Raw genomic sequence first — 16,817 nt, 5'->3', positions numbered from 1 at the left:
GACAGATTTAAGTTTACCCTCTATTTGCTGAGATATTTTTTAAATATTATTTTTTAAAACTATTTTATTTTTCTACTACCTTCATTTCCACATATATTCTCTATCCCCTCTCATCTATCCATGAGATCAAATAGGGAGTAAAAGTAGCAGAAAACAAAGCAGTCAAGCAAAATATGATCAACCTCTATCACATCTGATTGTTTATGCAGTATTCCACATCCATAGTCCTCCAGTTCTGCAAAGAGAAAGAAGCCCATTTCCTCAATTCTTTTCTAAAAGCACATTTGATTATTATGAACAGCATCTAGTCTCTTGTTCTTTCCTTTTATATTATCATTCTGTGTGTGTGTGCATATAGTGTATGTGTGTGTGTCTCTACATATGTACACATAGATATGCACACATTATCTGTCTACTCACACACAAACGCTTATTTCTTAAAATTGTTTTCCTGATTTTGATTACTTCATTCTGCATCGGCATGTTGTCTTAAGGCAACTAGGTGGTACTGTGCTTAGGATCAGGAAGAACTAAGTTCAAATTTAACCTTAGACATTTAGTAACTGTGTGACCCTGGGCAAGTCACTTAACCTGTCTACCCAAGTTTCCTCAAATATAAAATGAAGATGATAATGGCACCTATTTCCCAGAGTTGTTGTGAGGACAGAATGAGATAATAATTGTAAAGCACTAAGCACAATGCCTACCACATTGTAAGCACTATATAAATGTTAGCTATTACTCTCAAATTTTGTCTCAGACGCTAGCTGTGGGATTCTAGTCAAATCATTTAACATCTTTGTGCCTCAGTTTCCTCAACTGTAAAATGAGTATAATATATAATAATATGACATATAATATAACTTCACAAAGTTGTATCAGATGAGGTATGAATAAACTCTGTAGCACAGTGCCTAGCACATAGTAGGCAGTATATAAAAGCTTTTTTCTTTTCCCCTCTTCCCATGCTTCTCCACAGTCTTCATAGTCATTGTTTCCTATAGCACAGTTCATATACCAAAATTTGTCAAGCTAATTCTTCAATCAGTAGCCATTAATTTGTTTTCTATTTTTTTTTTTTTTGCAACCACAAAGAAGTATAGCTTTGACTATTTGGGTGAATATGGGATTTTTCTATTTTAATTCTCCATGAGATATGTACCTTCTAGTATGATCTGTGAGTCAAAATTATGAACATTTTACTTACTTTTTAAGCAAAATTCCAATTCCCTTCCAGTATAGTTGGACAAATTCATGACTACATCAACGCTGTGTTCGTGTATGCTAATCTCTCCACAACCCCTTCAATATTGACTTTCTCCTTTGTCATCTTTGTCAGTCTAATGGTTAGAGTCAACATGACCTTCTAAAGAGTGTTCAGGAAACTTTCTAGTGTTTTGTTTGTGTTTCCTACACTTTCTTCACCATTTGGTAAAGCTTTTTCCTCTTTTTCATTTTCAGATAAATTGTGTGACTTTTCCACATCCCGATACAATGCCAGAGCAGCAGTTGTTGAAGCCTACTGAATGGAGCTACTGTGATTACTTCTGGGTAAGTGACCCAAACTTCGCTATGTCCAAAGCCTGTCTCCCAGGGAATGAATGAATGAATGAAAATTTATTAATTGCTTTCTCTATATTGTGCAGCTGGGTTTGCAAATATAAGCAAGCAAAATAGCTCTTGACCTCAAAGAGTTTTTATTTTAATTGAGGAAGACCATATAAATATGGCCTGGTAGTCAGGGAAGAGTTTTTTTTTTTTTAAATGGAAATTAAGACTCATTGGAGTCATGGAATAATTGATTTACTTGTCCTTTCTAGGAATGGTAGTATTGATTAGATTACTGTTCTCAGAGCTAGAGTTGTGAAACCATAGGGCTGGCACATTTCCTTTCTAGTAGCTATGGAAATATTGATTTGATTACAATTCCCCGAGGAAGAAATATAGTGGGGAGGGACAACAGGAAGTTATGTGAACAAGATAGGTTGCAGAAGGTAGGGGGAATGGAAATCAAATCAACAAAGATGCAAAATAGCTAGAACAAGCTAAAAATAGTAAGTTTGTCCTCACAGACTCAACAATCAGGACGGGGGTCTGTAATAACAATGCAAAATTCACAATGTCCACAGTGACTATAAATATGCTGGTGTAGTTGTGAATCAAAATGTAACAGGCTCTCCACATGGAGGGCAGAACCAAAGCATTTATTCAAATACCAGAAAGCTGAGTCCCCAAAACAGAAAGTCAGAGTCATTACAGTAGCCACAGAGTTGGTACACATATAATGCAGTGAACACCCACATTCCCAAGCCTTCAAAACAAAACAGGTTCCCTCAGGCAAAGATCCTCCTCTCTTCACTCACAGTAGATGCTCAGCCTCCACACTACTCACTCCCACCAGTTCCAGCTCCCAGCAGTTCTCATTCCTGGCAGTACTCGGCAGAAGTCCTCAGCAGGAGTTCTGGCTGGCTCTTAGAAGAAGTTCTACCATCACAAGTTCTGTTCTCAAAAATCTCTTCCCTCTTGGACCTGGGCCTCTCCTTATATATGGTGTTAGCTCCTCCCTGCCCCACCCCTTTCTGTATCTAGACTGAATCCACTGTGAATTCACAAGTTCTGAATAGACTGAATCCACTGTGGGATTCACAAGTTCTCCGTCTTAATACTTGACACAATTATGAACTTGAAATTAAGTGCTTTTAGCTTGGCAATACAGGGGGCATAGAAGATCTTCAAATCCTGTGACCATTACAGGGTCACAGAATAGTAGTTCCAAATTAAGTCTTCCAGGGTATGGTTTCTGGTGATCTGGTGATGCCATGGGTTCAACAGTGGGATCAATGGCAAGAATATGCCTGGATAGAGTGTGAAGTATACCTGGGACTGACCGTTCCCTATATAAGACATTCAATCTCCCACCTGTGCTTTTGCATAGGCTAGAATGTACTCCCTTCTCATTTCCACTTTACTGAATCCCAAACTTTCTTCAGAGCTCAGCTCTAGGGTTTCCTTCTATGGGAATCCCGTCTTGATCCTCACCATCTCCATTGCCCTCAATAAAGAAATGTTTTTGTCTATCATATTTAGTGTAAGAGTATAACTGAAAAGAGTCTTGGGTTGGCCTGATTGCAGGTATATATTTAGCTATATAATATCTTTTTTTTCTTTTTTTAAAGCAATTGGGGTTAAGTAACTTGCTCAAGGTTACACGGCCAGTTATTTCTGGGTGTGATGCTGAGTATCTGAGCCCGGATTTGATCTGGGTCATCCCGACACTGGAGCCGGTGCCCTTACTCGCTGAGCCACCTGGCCGCCCCTAAGCAATTGGGGTTAAGTAACTTGCTCAAGGTTACATGGCCAGGTGTTTCTGGGTGGGTGCTAAGTGTCTGAGCCCGGGATTCAATCTCCAGGTCTTCTCAACACTGGAGCCGGTGCTCTTATTCGCTGTGCTACCTGGCCGCCCCTAGCTATATAATATCTAATGTAATTTCTACCTTTGGGCAGAGCAGAAGGAGGGCCACAGTTGGGATTTCATTCCTCTACTTTCCTATCTCCAAAAGGAGTATTGTGCCAGAATTACATTTATCTACAACACATCAGACATATATAGTCTAGGGTTATGAAGCTCTTTTAGGGGTTCAGGATAATAGCCACTATCCTTATTGGTTGTGGCTATATACTTCAGACTGGAAGAGTTAGCTTACTCAGCTAGTTTACATCCCCTCCCCTAAATGCTTGTTACACAAATGATAATAACAGAATAGCAAGCAAACATTTATCAAAGCAAGTAGTAAAACTTTATTTAAAGCTATCCTGACTGCTTCCTGCCTTTCCAGTCTTTGTTCCCTTTGTACCCTTTGCTGTTCCTCTCCTTAGACACTCTGTCTCCCTGTGCTTGGCATTTTCTCTTGTTGTTCCACATGCCTGTCACTCTCTTCCTCATCTTCACCTCCTAACATGTCTCAGCCAAAATCCTGCCATTTGCAAGGAGTGTTTCCCAATCTCTTTTAATGCTAGTGCCTTACCTCTGTTGGTTATCCCCAATTTATACTGTATATTTCTTATTTGCACAGAATTGCTTTCATGTTGTCTTTCCGATAAGACTCTGAGCTCCTTGAGATCAGGAACTATCTTTTGTCTTCATTTGTGCTTAGCACAGTATGTGACAAATAGTAGACACTTAATAAATGCTTGTTTACTTGACTTGTTGAATTAAATAGAAAATTACTGTTTCAACTAACTTTTTAGTTGTGTCTTTGGGATTTTTGAAATACATCACCATACTGTCTTCAAAAAAGAGTTTTATTACCTCATTCCCTATTCTGACTCATTCTATTTCTTTCTCTTCTCTCATTGCTATTGCTAGGATTTTCCATACAATATTCAATAATATTGGTGACAGTAGGCATCCTTGTTTCACACATGATCTTGCTGGGAAATTTATACCCTTTACAAATAAAGCTTGTTGATGGTTTAAGATAAATGCTTTTTATCAATTTTAGGAAAAATCCATTTATACCTATACTTTCAAGTGTTTTTAATAGAAATGAGTATTGTGCTTTATCAAAAGCTTTTTCAGCATCTATTGATAGAATCACATGATTTTTAAAAACTTTTATTATTGACATAATCAATTGTGTTAATAGTTTTCTTATGTTAAAGCATCCCTGCATTCCTGGCATAAATCCCATTTGGTCATAATGTATAATATTTTTAATATATTATTGTAATTTTTTAGCTAGTATTTTATTTAGGATTTTTTATATCTATATTCATTAATGAAATGGGTCTATAATTTTCTTTCTGTTTTTACTATTCCTGGTTTAGGTATAAATATCACATTTGTTTCATAAAAGAAGTTTGGTAGGATCTTTTCTTTGCCTATTATTCTAAATTATTTAATATTGGATTTAGTAGATCTTTACATGTTTGATAGAATTTACTTGTAAATTCGTATGGTCCTAAAGTTTTACATTTTAGTTTAGTGATAGAATGCAAAAGAATGTATTCACTCTTCAACTCAGGATCAAGATGAATTCTTAACTCAATCTAGGAGAGAAAAATCTCATCCAAGAAGACTATTCTTAGTGGCCTGCAGGGGCAGGTACTGAGGGGCAAGGGAAATAATAAAGGGCTCCTTTCTGGCAGGCCTGCAGCTCTGGAGAAATCTCAAATCTGCCACTCCAAGTTTATACCTTGTCTCTCCTATCTCTGAAATCTCTCCCCAGATCAGGATTAACTTTCCCATTTGAGACAGCTAAGTGGCACAGCATTGGACCTGTTATCAGGAAGACCCAAGTTTAAATTAGACCAAAGACAGATGTTTTGTGCCTGGGAGTTCAAACTGAGACACTTCTCTCCTCCCCTAAGCCATAGTCAGGGCCTCCAGCCTGTGTCCTGAAAATGCTCTTGCTGGGGGGCAGAGTCAAGATGGCAGAGTAGAAAAAGGAATTCTGTGGTCTCTGGCTTCCACCTTCCCCAATTCATGTAAAAGGGGACTCTGAACAAACTTTGGAGCTACAGAACCCACAAAATGACACAAAGGAGCTAACCTCCTGCTGAGGACAGCCCAGGAGGCTGGCAGAAATCAGCCAGCGCAGTGCTCTCCGAGTCCAGCCCCACCTGCGAGGTTTTAGCCCCAGGGTGGACCTGACCAACCACCAGCTGGAGGGACTCCAGATCACCAGCAGCTGTGGCCGTTTCCAGAATTATCAACACATAGATGCAGATGCTAAGGACAAAGTGAGAGGTCAGTGTGGTATGGATTTTGGGATCCAGTAGTTGGAAGTGCCGTTGGCCTCCTTCCCCAGGGCGAGAAGCCACTGAGGAGCAGGGGCAGTGCAGCTGCCGCCATGTGGCAGCTTCAGCTCCTGGCCTTTAGAGTGTAGGGGGACCAAGCAATCAGTCTGAGGAGTAATCACTCTTGCTTTAACCTGCTTGGATCTGAATTGCAGTCTAGGGTGGAGGTCCTGGGGTGTGTGACCAACTTGCCAGAGTGTATGGAGGCTTCAAAGAGGGCACCCAACTAATACCTTCAGTAGCTGAGAAAACCCCAGCATTTCATACGAAGCTCCCCTTCTTGGTAGCAGAGTCCTACTGTGGCAAAAAGCCCAAAAGTCAAGTAATTGAGTGGCAAAATGAGCAGGCAAAGGAAGCAAACCAAGCAAAGCAATCCAACATTAGACGCCTATTTTGGGAACAAAAAGGATCAAAGCATGGAACAGGAGGAAGACAGTGAAGTCAGAACTGCACCAAAAGCTTCCAAGAAAAATATGAGCTGGTTACAGGCCATAAAGGACCTTAAGAAGCAAATAAGAGAAGTGATTGGGAAAATTGGGAAGAGAAATGAGAACGATGCAAGAAAATTATGAAATGGGAGTCAACAGCCTGACTAAAGAAAATAACACCTTAAAAACTAATTAGCGCAAATGGCAAAAGAGGCTCAAAAAGCCAATGAGAAGAAGAATGCCTTAAAAAGCCAAATTTGCCAAATGGAAAAAGAATCTCAAAAGCTCACCGAAGAGAATCATTCCTTCAGAATTAGATTGGAGCAAATGGAAGCCAGTGATTTTATGAGAAATCAAGATGCTTTTAAACAGATCCAAACAAATGAAAGAATAGAAGGCAATGTGAAATATCTTATGGGAAAAACCACTGACCTGGAAAAGAGATCCAGGAGAAATAATTTAAAAATTACCGAACTACCTGAAAGTGATGATCAAAGAAAGAACCTAGAAATCATCCTCCAAGAAATTCTCAAGGAAAACTGCCCTGATGTTTTAGAACCAGAGGGCAAAATAGAGGTTGAAAGAATCTACCAATCACCTCTTGAAAAAAATACCAAAAAGAAAAGTCCTAGGAATATTATAGCTAGATTCCAAAATTCCCAGATCAAGGAGAGAATATTACAAGTAGCCAAGAAGAAACAATCTGAATATTGTGGAAACACAATCAGGATAACACAAGATCTGGCAGCTTCTACACTGAGGGATCAAAGGGCTTGGAATATAATATTCCAGAGATCAAAGGAGCTGGGATTAAAACCAAGAATCACCTACCCAGCAAAACTGAGTATCATGTTTCAGGGGAAAACATGGTTATTCAATGGAATAGAGGACTTTCAAGCATTCTTGATGAAAAAACCAGAGTTGAATAGAAAATCTGTCATTCAGATACAAGAAGCAAGAGAAGCTTGAGAAGGTAAACAGGGAAAAGAAATCATGAGGAACTTATCAAAGTTGAACTTTTTACATTCCTACATGGAAAAACTATAATTGTAATTGATGAAACTTTTCTCAGTATCAAAATAGTTGAAGAGAATAGAAATATATATAGGAGGGTATATGGGCATATGAATACATATGTGAATGTATATATGTTTACAGGTATACATAGATAGAGGGCACAGGACCAATTTAATAGGAAGGGATGATACTTAAAAGGTGAAATTGAGAGGTGAGAGAGGAATATGAGAGGAGATGGGAAGAGACAGAATGGGGTAAACTATCTCATATAGAAGAGGCAAGGGAAAATGGTTACAATGGACAGGAAGAACAGGAAGGCAAAAAGGCAAAACCTTATTCTCATTGAATTTGGCTCAGGGAGAGAATGACATATACACTAAATAGGGTATCTCACCCTACAGGAGAGTAGGGGGGAAGGGGATGAGAGGGGGAAAGATAGAAGGGAGGGCAGGCTTGGGGGGGAGGGAAGTTGGAAGCACCCACTCTTGAAAAGGGACAGGATCAAAGTAGAGAATAGAACAAGTGGGAGGTGGGATAGGAGGGAGGGAAATAATATAGTCAGTCTTTTACAATATATCAACTATGGAAATGTTTTACATAGCTACACACGTACAACCTATACTGAATTGCTTATCTTCCTAGTAAGGGTGGGTGACAAGGGAGGCAGGGAATGAATCTGGAATTCAAAGTTTTAAAATCAAATGTTAAAAATGTATGAATACAACTATTAATACTATTTTGCATGTAATTGGGAAATAAGATATACAGGCATTGGGGCATAGAGATCCACCATGCCCTACTGGAGAAGTCAAAGGGAGTATGGGAAAAGATATGGGAGAGAGCAGATTGGAGGAGGAGATATCCTGTGCGACTGCTATTTTGGGGCAGTGGGTAGGGGAAAAACGGGGAGAAAGTTTGTAACTCAAAATCTGGCAGAAATGAATGATGTAAACCAGAAGTTAAAGCATTAGAACCTGCAAAAAAAAAAAAAAGAAAATGCTCTTGCTTCCTGTAGTATGGGTACCACACTCACCAGGCATGTGCTTGCTCCTCCTTATCTACAACTGCAGCCTGGGGTCTGGGAACAGTGGGGGATGAGGAGGATGGGGACTGTCCTTAGGTCGGAAAAGGTAAAAGGGAGCAATTCTATCATACAGTCTTCCCTCATTGATCCATCTGATCCCCAAACTGTTTATTAGATTAAAGTTTGAGGGGTGAAAATTTGTGAGGTGAAAATTTCTCACGTCTTGAGGTAAAAATTCTTTAGATCTAGTCTGCTTCCCTACAGAGCTTCCCCCAGGGCCTGCTTTTTGTTGATTTAGCATGGTTGTCATAGGATTAAAACCTGATTATGATAATAAGTTGCTAAAAATAAAATAAAACAAAATAAATATAAAAATGAGTAAGCAAAGAAAATAGATAGCTACCATATAGAGAGTAGATAGCTAGTATGGTTTAAAAGAAGAGCTGGGTTCATATTCAGAGGAAGATAGTGAGCTTAAAAAAAAAGCCACTCAAACCCCAAAGAGTAACCTCACATTGTCACAAGCCCAAAAAGAGTTCTTGGAAGAACTTAAACAGGACTTCAAAAATCAAATAAGAAATACTGAAGAAAAATTAAGGAAAAAATAAGAGATGTGCAAGAAAATTATAAAAACAAAGTTAACCTCCTGGAAAAAGAGGTCAAACATTTTAAGGAAGAAAACAAATCCTTGCAAACTAGAACTAGGCAAGGGGAGTTGAATGATGTTCTTAGACACCAAGAAATAATAAACCTAGAAAAAATAGAAGAGAATCTGAAACATCTCATTAAAAAAAATGATCTGGAGAACAGATCAAGGAGAGACAATACAAGATTTGCTGGACTACCTAAGAGTTATGATTATTTTTAAAGAAAGAATCATAATACAAGAAAATATTAAGGAAAATTTCCCTAAAATTCTAGAAGAAGAGAGCAAAGTATAAATAGAAAAAAATCTGTCATTTACAATTTGAAAGAGATCTTAGGGGACCCCCAGGTTAAGGAAAAAATATTGCAAGCAGGAAGAAAAAAAAACAATTTAAATACTGCAGAGATATGTTCAAGATTTTACAAGACCTAACAGCTTCTATACTAAAAGTCTTAGAACATTATATTTCAAAGAACAGAAGAGCTGGGGTTGTGACCAAAAGTAAATTGCCCAGCAAATTTGAATATAATCCTGAATGAGGAGAAAATGAACATTTAATTAACTGAAAGACTTTCAGTTATTTGTGACAAAAAGTCCAGAACTCAAAGGGAAATTTGATATATAAGATCCAGAAGAAATGTAAGGAAAACTTTGAAGACTAATTATAAAGGATTTAGAACAAATTATTTACTTCTTATAAATGAAAATTTTATCAGTGTCCTTAAGACTTTCATCATTACTAGTGTAGTTTGAAAAAAAGTTTGGGAGTAAATTGAGTATGATGGAGCAATTCTGAAAAGCAAAATTGGAAGGTTAAAAGGAGTAATAACTTCATATAAATGGGGCATGAAAGGAAGAACTGATAGAGAAACAGGTGGGGTGGAAGTTTACTCTCATCAGATTTGGATTAAAGGGAACAACATATACATTTAAAAGGTAATAAAAGTATTCCAAACTTATAAAGAAATAAGAGGCCTAGGGGACAGGAGAAGGGAAGAACTTTTTTAGAAGGGTTTATAGACATTTGCTATGTAACCCTGGGCAAGTCAAGGTTAATAGCACCTACCTCCCAGAGTTGCTGTGAGGATAAAAGAAGATGGCATTTGTAAAGTATTCTGCAAATCTTAAAGATATATAAATGCTGTTGCTATTAGTATTGATGTACATATCACAGGCTTAGAGGTCTCTTATTCATTCATTAGTTACATCAACATATCATACAGCATCCCAGGGATGTCCTTCAGGGAACCACCCTTGCCTGCCTGGGCAGGCGTGCTACATTAGTTAGTTTCCTATGTACACATTTTTTCTCTACCCATTCCCCCAATAGATAGATATATGTTCCTTGAGGTCAGGGACTGCTTTTATTTTTTAATTTTACAATATAAGCAGAGATAAACAAGGAAATTGTGTTATGCTAAAAGGACCAAATAGCCAATGAACCAATATCTATATTAAACTCATGTGCCTCAAATGTGATAGCATACAAATTCATAAGAGAAAAAAATACTGATTTGCAAAAAAAACATAGATTGCAACATAGTAGTAGGAAGCTTTAATGTTCTCTCAAAATTAGACAAATCTGACAAAGATAACAAATATAAATAAAAAATACAAAATTGAGGGGAAAAGTAGGAGAATTTTGCTGCCTTCTGAATGGGACCCCTTAAGAATACCAATATTTCTTAGCACCACATTGACCTTTTATGGAAATTAACAACATATTAGACTACAGAAAAATTGCAGATATAGTAAAAAGGCAAAGGTACTAACCACATTCTATATTGACCATAACAAAATAATTAATAGTAATCAATCCAGACAATACTAAAAAAGACACCAACTCACATGGAGGCTTAATGATGAAATCCCCAATAACAAGTAAGTCAAACAAAAAAAAAAATCACAGAAACAATAATTATGTGAAAGACAATGATAATAATGAGATAGCATGTCAGAATTTTGGGGATAAAGCTAATGCAGTCCTAAAAGGAAAAAATATCCCTAAAATTGTATATTATGTTAAAAACACAAAACCTGGTACATAGTAAATGCTTAAAAAAATTTTATATTTAGTAACATTAATAAAAATGATTAATTGTTTATATATTTTAATAAACTAACTCAAGCACAGAAGAGAAAATCTTGAAATTTATAGGTAGAATAAATTGGAAACCAAAAAGACTGTAGAAATGATAAACCAAACTAAAAGTTATTTCTCTAAAAAGACTAACAAAATTTTAACCAACTTGATTAAAAAAAAAAGAATTTGTTCATCCAACAAATGGAAAAGTGAAATCACAACAAAACTAGAAGAAATAAAAATAATTATGAGGCCCTAATATGCATAGTTACATGCCAACAAAAGAGATCACAGAAGAAATAGGGGATTACTATAAAAAACATAAAATAACAGAATATCAAATAGAGATAACCTGATATCTGTATTTGATGTTTTGTTAGATATTAAATTACTCAATTACAGAAAAGGAAATAGAATTATCTGTAAAGGAAGTATCCAGAACAAATTCCTCATCTTGATACATTTGTAGGATAATTTTATCAAACTTTTAAAGAACAGTTAATACCTGTATTAAACAAATTATTCTTGACTATTGAGAAAGAAAGAGCTCTATCAAATTTTTTTTAATCTAAGTCCTAGAGCCTAAATCAGGGAATATAAAAGCAAAGAAAGAGAATATAAGAAAAGAGAAGAAGGGTGTTCTCACAGAATGACTTCCACTTTTCCAGATAAGTATGAGGCAAGGTCCTCAGCTAAGAGTGTTGGGAAGGGGGAAAGAATCTTAAAAAGAGTGTTGGAAAGAAAAATGCTGTTGGGAGGCTTGAGGAGAGATGAAAAAATTTGGAACAGTCACTGTGGAGAAAGTAATGAATTTATTAGGAGGGGGTAGATATTTGTTTTATATCATTAAAGACTCAATTGAGATTAGATAACATAAACTTTTAATGGACCCAGGCGACATGGTTTTGTGATTTCCTCTAGTGCTATTCAGTATCCCGTATATAGGAGTGAAGGCTATAGATGGTGGGAGTAATTCAGGGTTGGGCTTGAATGAGGAATTCAAGAGTAGAAGAAAATGTAGAGTTAAATTGGTTTACTAAGGGGGTCAGCATAGGGAAGAGAGGAGGCTGAAGACTATAGTAGGGTGATAGCCTAGGAAAAAACAGAGTACTTAGAGTTGAGAACACCATGAAGATAAAAAGCAGTGTTAAGAACCATAATGCCTAGAGAAATTTGAAATAATAAAAAATCATGATCAGACAAAGGAATTTCAGAGTTCATGAAAATGAAAGTGGAACATTTGTGGGTGGCAGCAAGATCAAGGATATCTGTGTGTAGGTGAAGTAGGGTGGACTAGGTTGAGGCACTTGAACAGATTGAAGAACTGGGGAGTTAATAAATTTTCGAGAGTATCAGTATGTAATTTGAAATTCCCTAGTAGGAAGGCAGGAGATGGGTAACAATAAAAGACTGAATCAGGCACTGAGTTCACTGAAGAAGGAAGGTAAATGTCAATCACAGCCATCAGGATCTGAATTGGGTAATAAATTGGAATGGTATAAACCTCAAAAAAAGAGAACTTGCTTAGTGAAGATGAGTAGAAGGAGAGTATGGCCCTGGAGGGTGTGGAATATTCCTATTTCTTGTGACCAGTTAATTAGGGGGTATGAGAGATATTGTAGCTTGTACTAGAAATAATGACAAGGAAAGCAGTGTCATCAGAAAGGAGCCAGGTCTTATGGAATAATAAAGAAAGAAAGAAAAGATTTTCTGATGAAAGGAAGTATGCGAATCATGGGCCAGGTCTTCCAGAGGGCACAGTGGAAAGGTGGGCATTTGGAGTGGGGCATTGGGATCTGTAGTAGGCTTGAGGTGGACTGTAGTTAAGGGAGTGGCCAATTGGGGATGGGGAATGGGGTTTATACATTGGCAGCTAGTTGATCAGAATCATATGGATAGAGTGAGGATAAGAGTTTACATTAGAGGGGCGGCCAGGTGGCTCAGTGAGTAAGAGCACCGGCTCCAGTGTCAGAATGACCCTGGGGATCAAATCCAGGCTCAGATGCTTAGCACCACACCCAGAAATAACTGGTCGTGTAACCTTGAGCAAGTTACTTAACCCCAATTGCTTTAAAAAAAAAAAGAGTTTACATTAGCCTTTGAGGAGAGGCCATTGAGAGCATACGTGGTTAGAGAAAGATGCATTGTGGGAGGCATGTGATTAAACCATTCATCCTTTCTTTTGAGGTTCAACCTTGTGGCAATTGATGTGTCCTGAGGCCCCAGGAAGCCTAGTGAGAAGGCAGGGGTACTATGTCTGACCTGGAGAAGATACTGAGGGCTGGTGTCCATTGGTATTAAGAGACAGCCCTAGGGCAAGGCCTAAAGGGAAGCCAGTATTCATGTGATTGGTGAAGGCTCTAAATTTCAAAGGGCAGTACCTGTTTAAGAACATATGTTCTTCTATGTTTGCTTTTTTTAAAAAAAAAGCATTCCTGTTCCTTTGTACTTACTTTTCATGTGATAAAAGAATACCATATAGAGCCTATTTGGAATGAGTTAGGTTAGCCAAGTTGTACATTTTCTTGTTATGTCCTAGGAAAGGAGCTGAGCAAGTTATAAAGTAAGGAAAATAAGACCCCTGTAGATCAAACTGTTCCATCTTCCCCGTCACCAGGATGTCTTTAGTATTTCCTTCTAGAACTTTCACCTTCATGTCCCATCCTCCACAACCTACCCTCATCCATCTTTCCTTATTAGAGCTAAGAAACACATGCTAAGGACTAACAAAATTATGATCCTCCAGGGTTCCTCTTAACCTCCAAACTCTTTATATCCCATCTTTTTCCTTTCCAGGCTGATAAGAAGGATCCCCAAGGCAATGGCACTGTGGCTGGGTTTGAGATTCTTCTTCAGAAGCAACTGAAAGGCAAACAGATGCAGAAGGAAATGTCAGAATTCATTAGAGAAAGGTAACCACTGCTCCAGGGGCCTGCATAGCCACATTAATTTCATGTCCCTTAGCTAGAAAGGAGTGGTCAGGGAAGTAGTGGGCCAGTGCCTCAGCCCTGACAATAGAGAGGCAGGGCAGTTCAAAGGGAAACATTCTGATACTCAAGTCAGAGGGCTTGGGTTTGGATCCTGGTTTTTGTCATTTATTAATTATGTGACTTTAATAATTCACTTAATCTCTCTGGGCCTCAGTTTCCTCATCTAGAAGATGAGGAAGATTGATCATTTGATTTCTAACATCCCTTCCAGTTTTAAATATATATATATACGTACACATTTTTTTTTTAAAGCAATTGGGATTAAGTAACTTGCTCAAGGTTACACGGCCAGTTATTTCTGGGTGTGGTGCTAAGTATCTGAGCCCGGATTCAATCCCAGGTCATCCCGACTCTGGAGCCAGTGCTCTTACTCGCTGTGCTACCTGGCCACCCCTTAAATCTATATTTTTAAAAGAACAGATTAATAATAGCTACTTTTGACGTTCAGGGATGTAGCACAACCAGGGATCATTTTTGGCAGTAGGCATAATGAAGCTATGCCAAATGAGGTAGAAACTCAGCAAACCTCTTAAATATATAAAGGGCTTGAAGGAAGATGGCACCAAAGCAAGTGTCCTTTCATGGAACATTGCAATGAACCAAATGCAGGATACTAGATAACTATATTTCCATAGAGATAAAAATGCCAAAGTCTCATAAGTGGGAAAACTTGAACCTTTGCAAAAGCAACAAGACTCTCATTGAAATTCCAGACCAAGTTTCCAGAAGGGTTGAAAAGATATTTGGTAAAGAATGAGGGCAGTAGGGAAGGGGTAAAACAGTAGTCAACACATCCTTTTGGTCTGTAGTATCATTGGGCAAACTTCCATGCTGGAGAGATGATTCATTGGGTTTTATGTCTTTACAGAATTAAGATTGAAGAAGAATATGCCAAGAATTTAGCCAAGCTCTCTCAGAATTCCTTGGCAGCTCAGGAAGAAGGGTGAGTTTTGGGGTAGGAGAGGTGGGTGATGGTGGTGGGGAGGTTAAGAAGGAGGTTTTCAATTTTCCTTTTTGTTTAGCTTCCTGTTATTTGTACAAATATGATATGCTTGGAGAAATCTCCATATGTCAGATTAAGCTTCTGCTTCATTTATAGATTAGGTTTGTTAGAAGCCCTGTTTAGAACCTTTCTATTTTCCAGGCTGACTGTGGAGGCTCTGGGCTCTGTCTTTGGCATTAAGATCACCAGAGTGATAAAAAAGCTTTGAAATCTTGAGATCAAAGGTTTTTAACCTATTGTCTGTGAATAAATATTATTTTATTTCAACATTTTGATAACTATATTTCAATATAATTAGCTTCCTTTTTAATTTTGTATTTTATGCATTTTAAAATAGTATTTTGAGGAGTCCATAGGCTTCACTAGACTACCAAAGGGGTTCACAATACAAAATGGTTAAGAATCCCCGATATAGATCAATCCACCCATTTTATATAGGAGGAAACTGAGGCTTGGTGAATGGAGATGATTCGCCCAAAGTCACCTTGGTGGTAAAAAGCAGGGAGAGATTTCAAATCCAGATCTTGTAACTTGAGTCTTATGAACTGTGTTCTTCTGTGGACCCCAGTTTTCATATCCAACACCTCTAAGATAATTAGACATAGGTCCTTCTGCAGAGTAGTCTTGGTTAACATGGCTGGCAGGATAGCATTGCAGTACCATCTGGAAAATCTGGGCATTAGCCCAAATACTTTTAAAAACTTCCCTTTCTGTGAAAAAAGATGGTTGCTATGTTTGAGAGTATCTCTATACCCCTGTTCAGTATCACAGAGTATTTTACTCAAAACCATACCAGATTTTGTTCCTATGATATTCAGTGACCCCCAAGCCCCTAAAAATATCTAATGTGCAGTAATAATAACTTCAACCCCTTTGGATTGTGTAGTAGCACATGAGGATGGTTGGCGCAACTACAGAAGAATTAAAGAAAATCAGAGATTGGGGAGGCTAGGTGGTGCAGTGAATAGAGTACCAGCCCTGGAGTCAAAAGGACCTGAGTTCAGATCCAGCCTCAGACACTTAACACACACACACACACACACACACACACACACACACACAAACTAGCTATGTGACCTTGGGCAAGTCAACCCCAATTGCCCTCCAAAAAGCAAAAAAAAGAAAGAAAGAAAATCAGAGATTTAAGGGGCCTTTCCATCCTTCTGGTTCAACCTACTACCTGACCAAGAATCCACCATATATCATCCCTGACAGGTTATCCTCTAACTTCTGCTTGAAAAGAATAAGGGAAAGACTCCTGCTTCCTAAGGTGGCCCAATTTTCCTTTGAGCAATTCTAAGTGTTAGGAAGTTTTTCTTCTCCTAATTATGTTATCAGTCCTTCTTCTACATGGTACCCAGTTCCAGAGTGGGGTGCTCTGAGCCTTGTGGTTATAGAAGACATAACTTGATCAACTCTTTTCCTGAAAGATCATAAAATCTTAGGTTTGGATCTTGGAAGACCAGCTAATCAACCCTCCTGCCCAGCACAGGAATCACCTTTACAATATGTCAGACAAGAAAACATTTGCACATTGTTCTTTTCTTTCTTTTTCTTTTCTTTTCTTTTCCTTTCCTTTCCTTTTCTTCCTTCCTTCCTTCCTGTCTTTCTTTTTCTTTCTTTCTTTCTTTCTTCCTTCCTTCCTTCCTTCCTTCCTTCCTTCCTTCCTTCCTTCCTTCCTTCCTTCCTTTCTTTCTTTCTTTCTTTCTTTCTTTCTTTCTTTCTTTCTTTCTTTCTTTCTCTTTCTTTCTTTCCTTCTCTCTCTCTTTCTTTCTTTCTCTCTTTCTTTCTTTCTTTCTTTCTTTCTTTCTTTCTTTCTTTCTTTCT

The 16,817-nt window shown here is 37.9% G+C and overlaps 1 protein-coding gene across 12 annotated transcripts in view; it reads left to right on the top strand.

Annotated features, from left to right (window-relative positions):
- The window catches only part of GAS7 (growth arrest specific 7), a 325,321-nt gene that overhangs the window by 275,784 nt on the left and 32,720 nt on the right, over positions 1-16,817 (top strand). For all 12 annotated transcript variants that reach the window (XM_069076771.1, XM_069076770.1, XM_069076779.1 and 9 more), the window contains 3 exons: positions 1,462-1,551; positions 13,794-13,909; positions 14,856-14,930. In XM_069076771.1, the coding sequence (XP_068932872.1) occupies positions 1,462-1,551; positions 13,794-13,909; positions 14,856-14,930 (281 nt within the window). The remainder of the gene's footprint in view (positions 1-1,461; positions 1,552-13,793; positions 13,910-14,855; positions 14,931-16,817) is intronic.

The sequence above is a fragment of the Petaurus breviceps genome, unplaced genomic scaffold, assembly GCF_028583685.1.
Source record: "Petaurus breviceps papuanus isolate PSGF00001 unplaced genomic scaffold, PetGlider_PUasm1.0 90925, whole genome shotgun sequence".
Classification (NCBI taxonomy): Eukaryota; Metazoa; Chordata; class Mammalia; order Diprotodontia; family Petauridae; genus Petaurus; species Petaurus breviceps.
The sequence above is the reverse complement of the archived record's forward strand: the minus strand, read 5'-3'. Positions and strand labels throughout refer to the sequence as shown.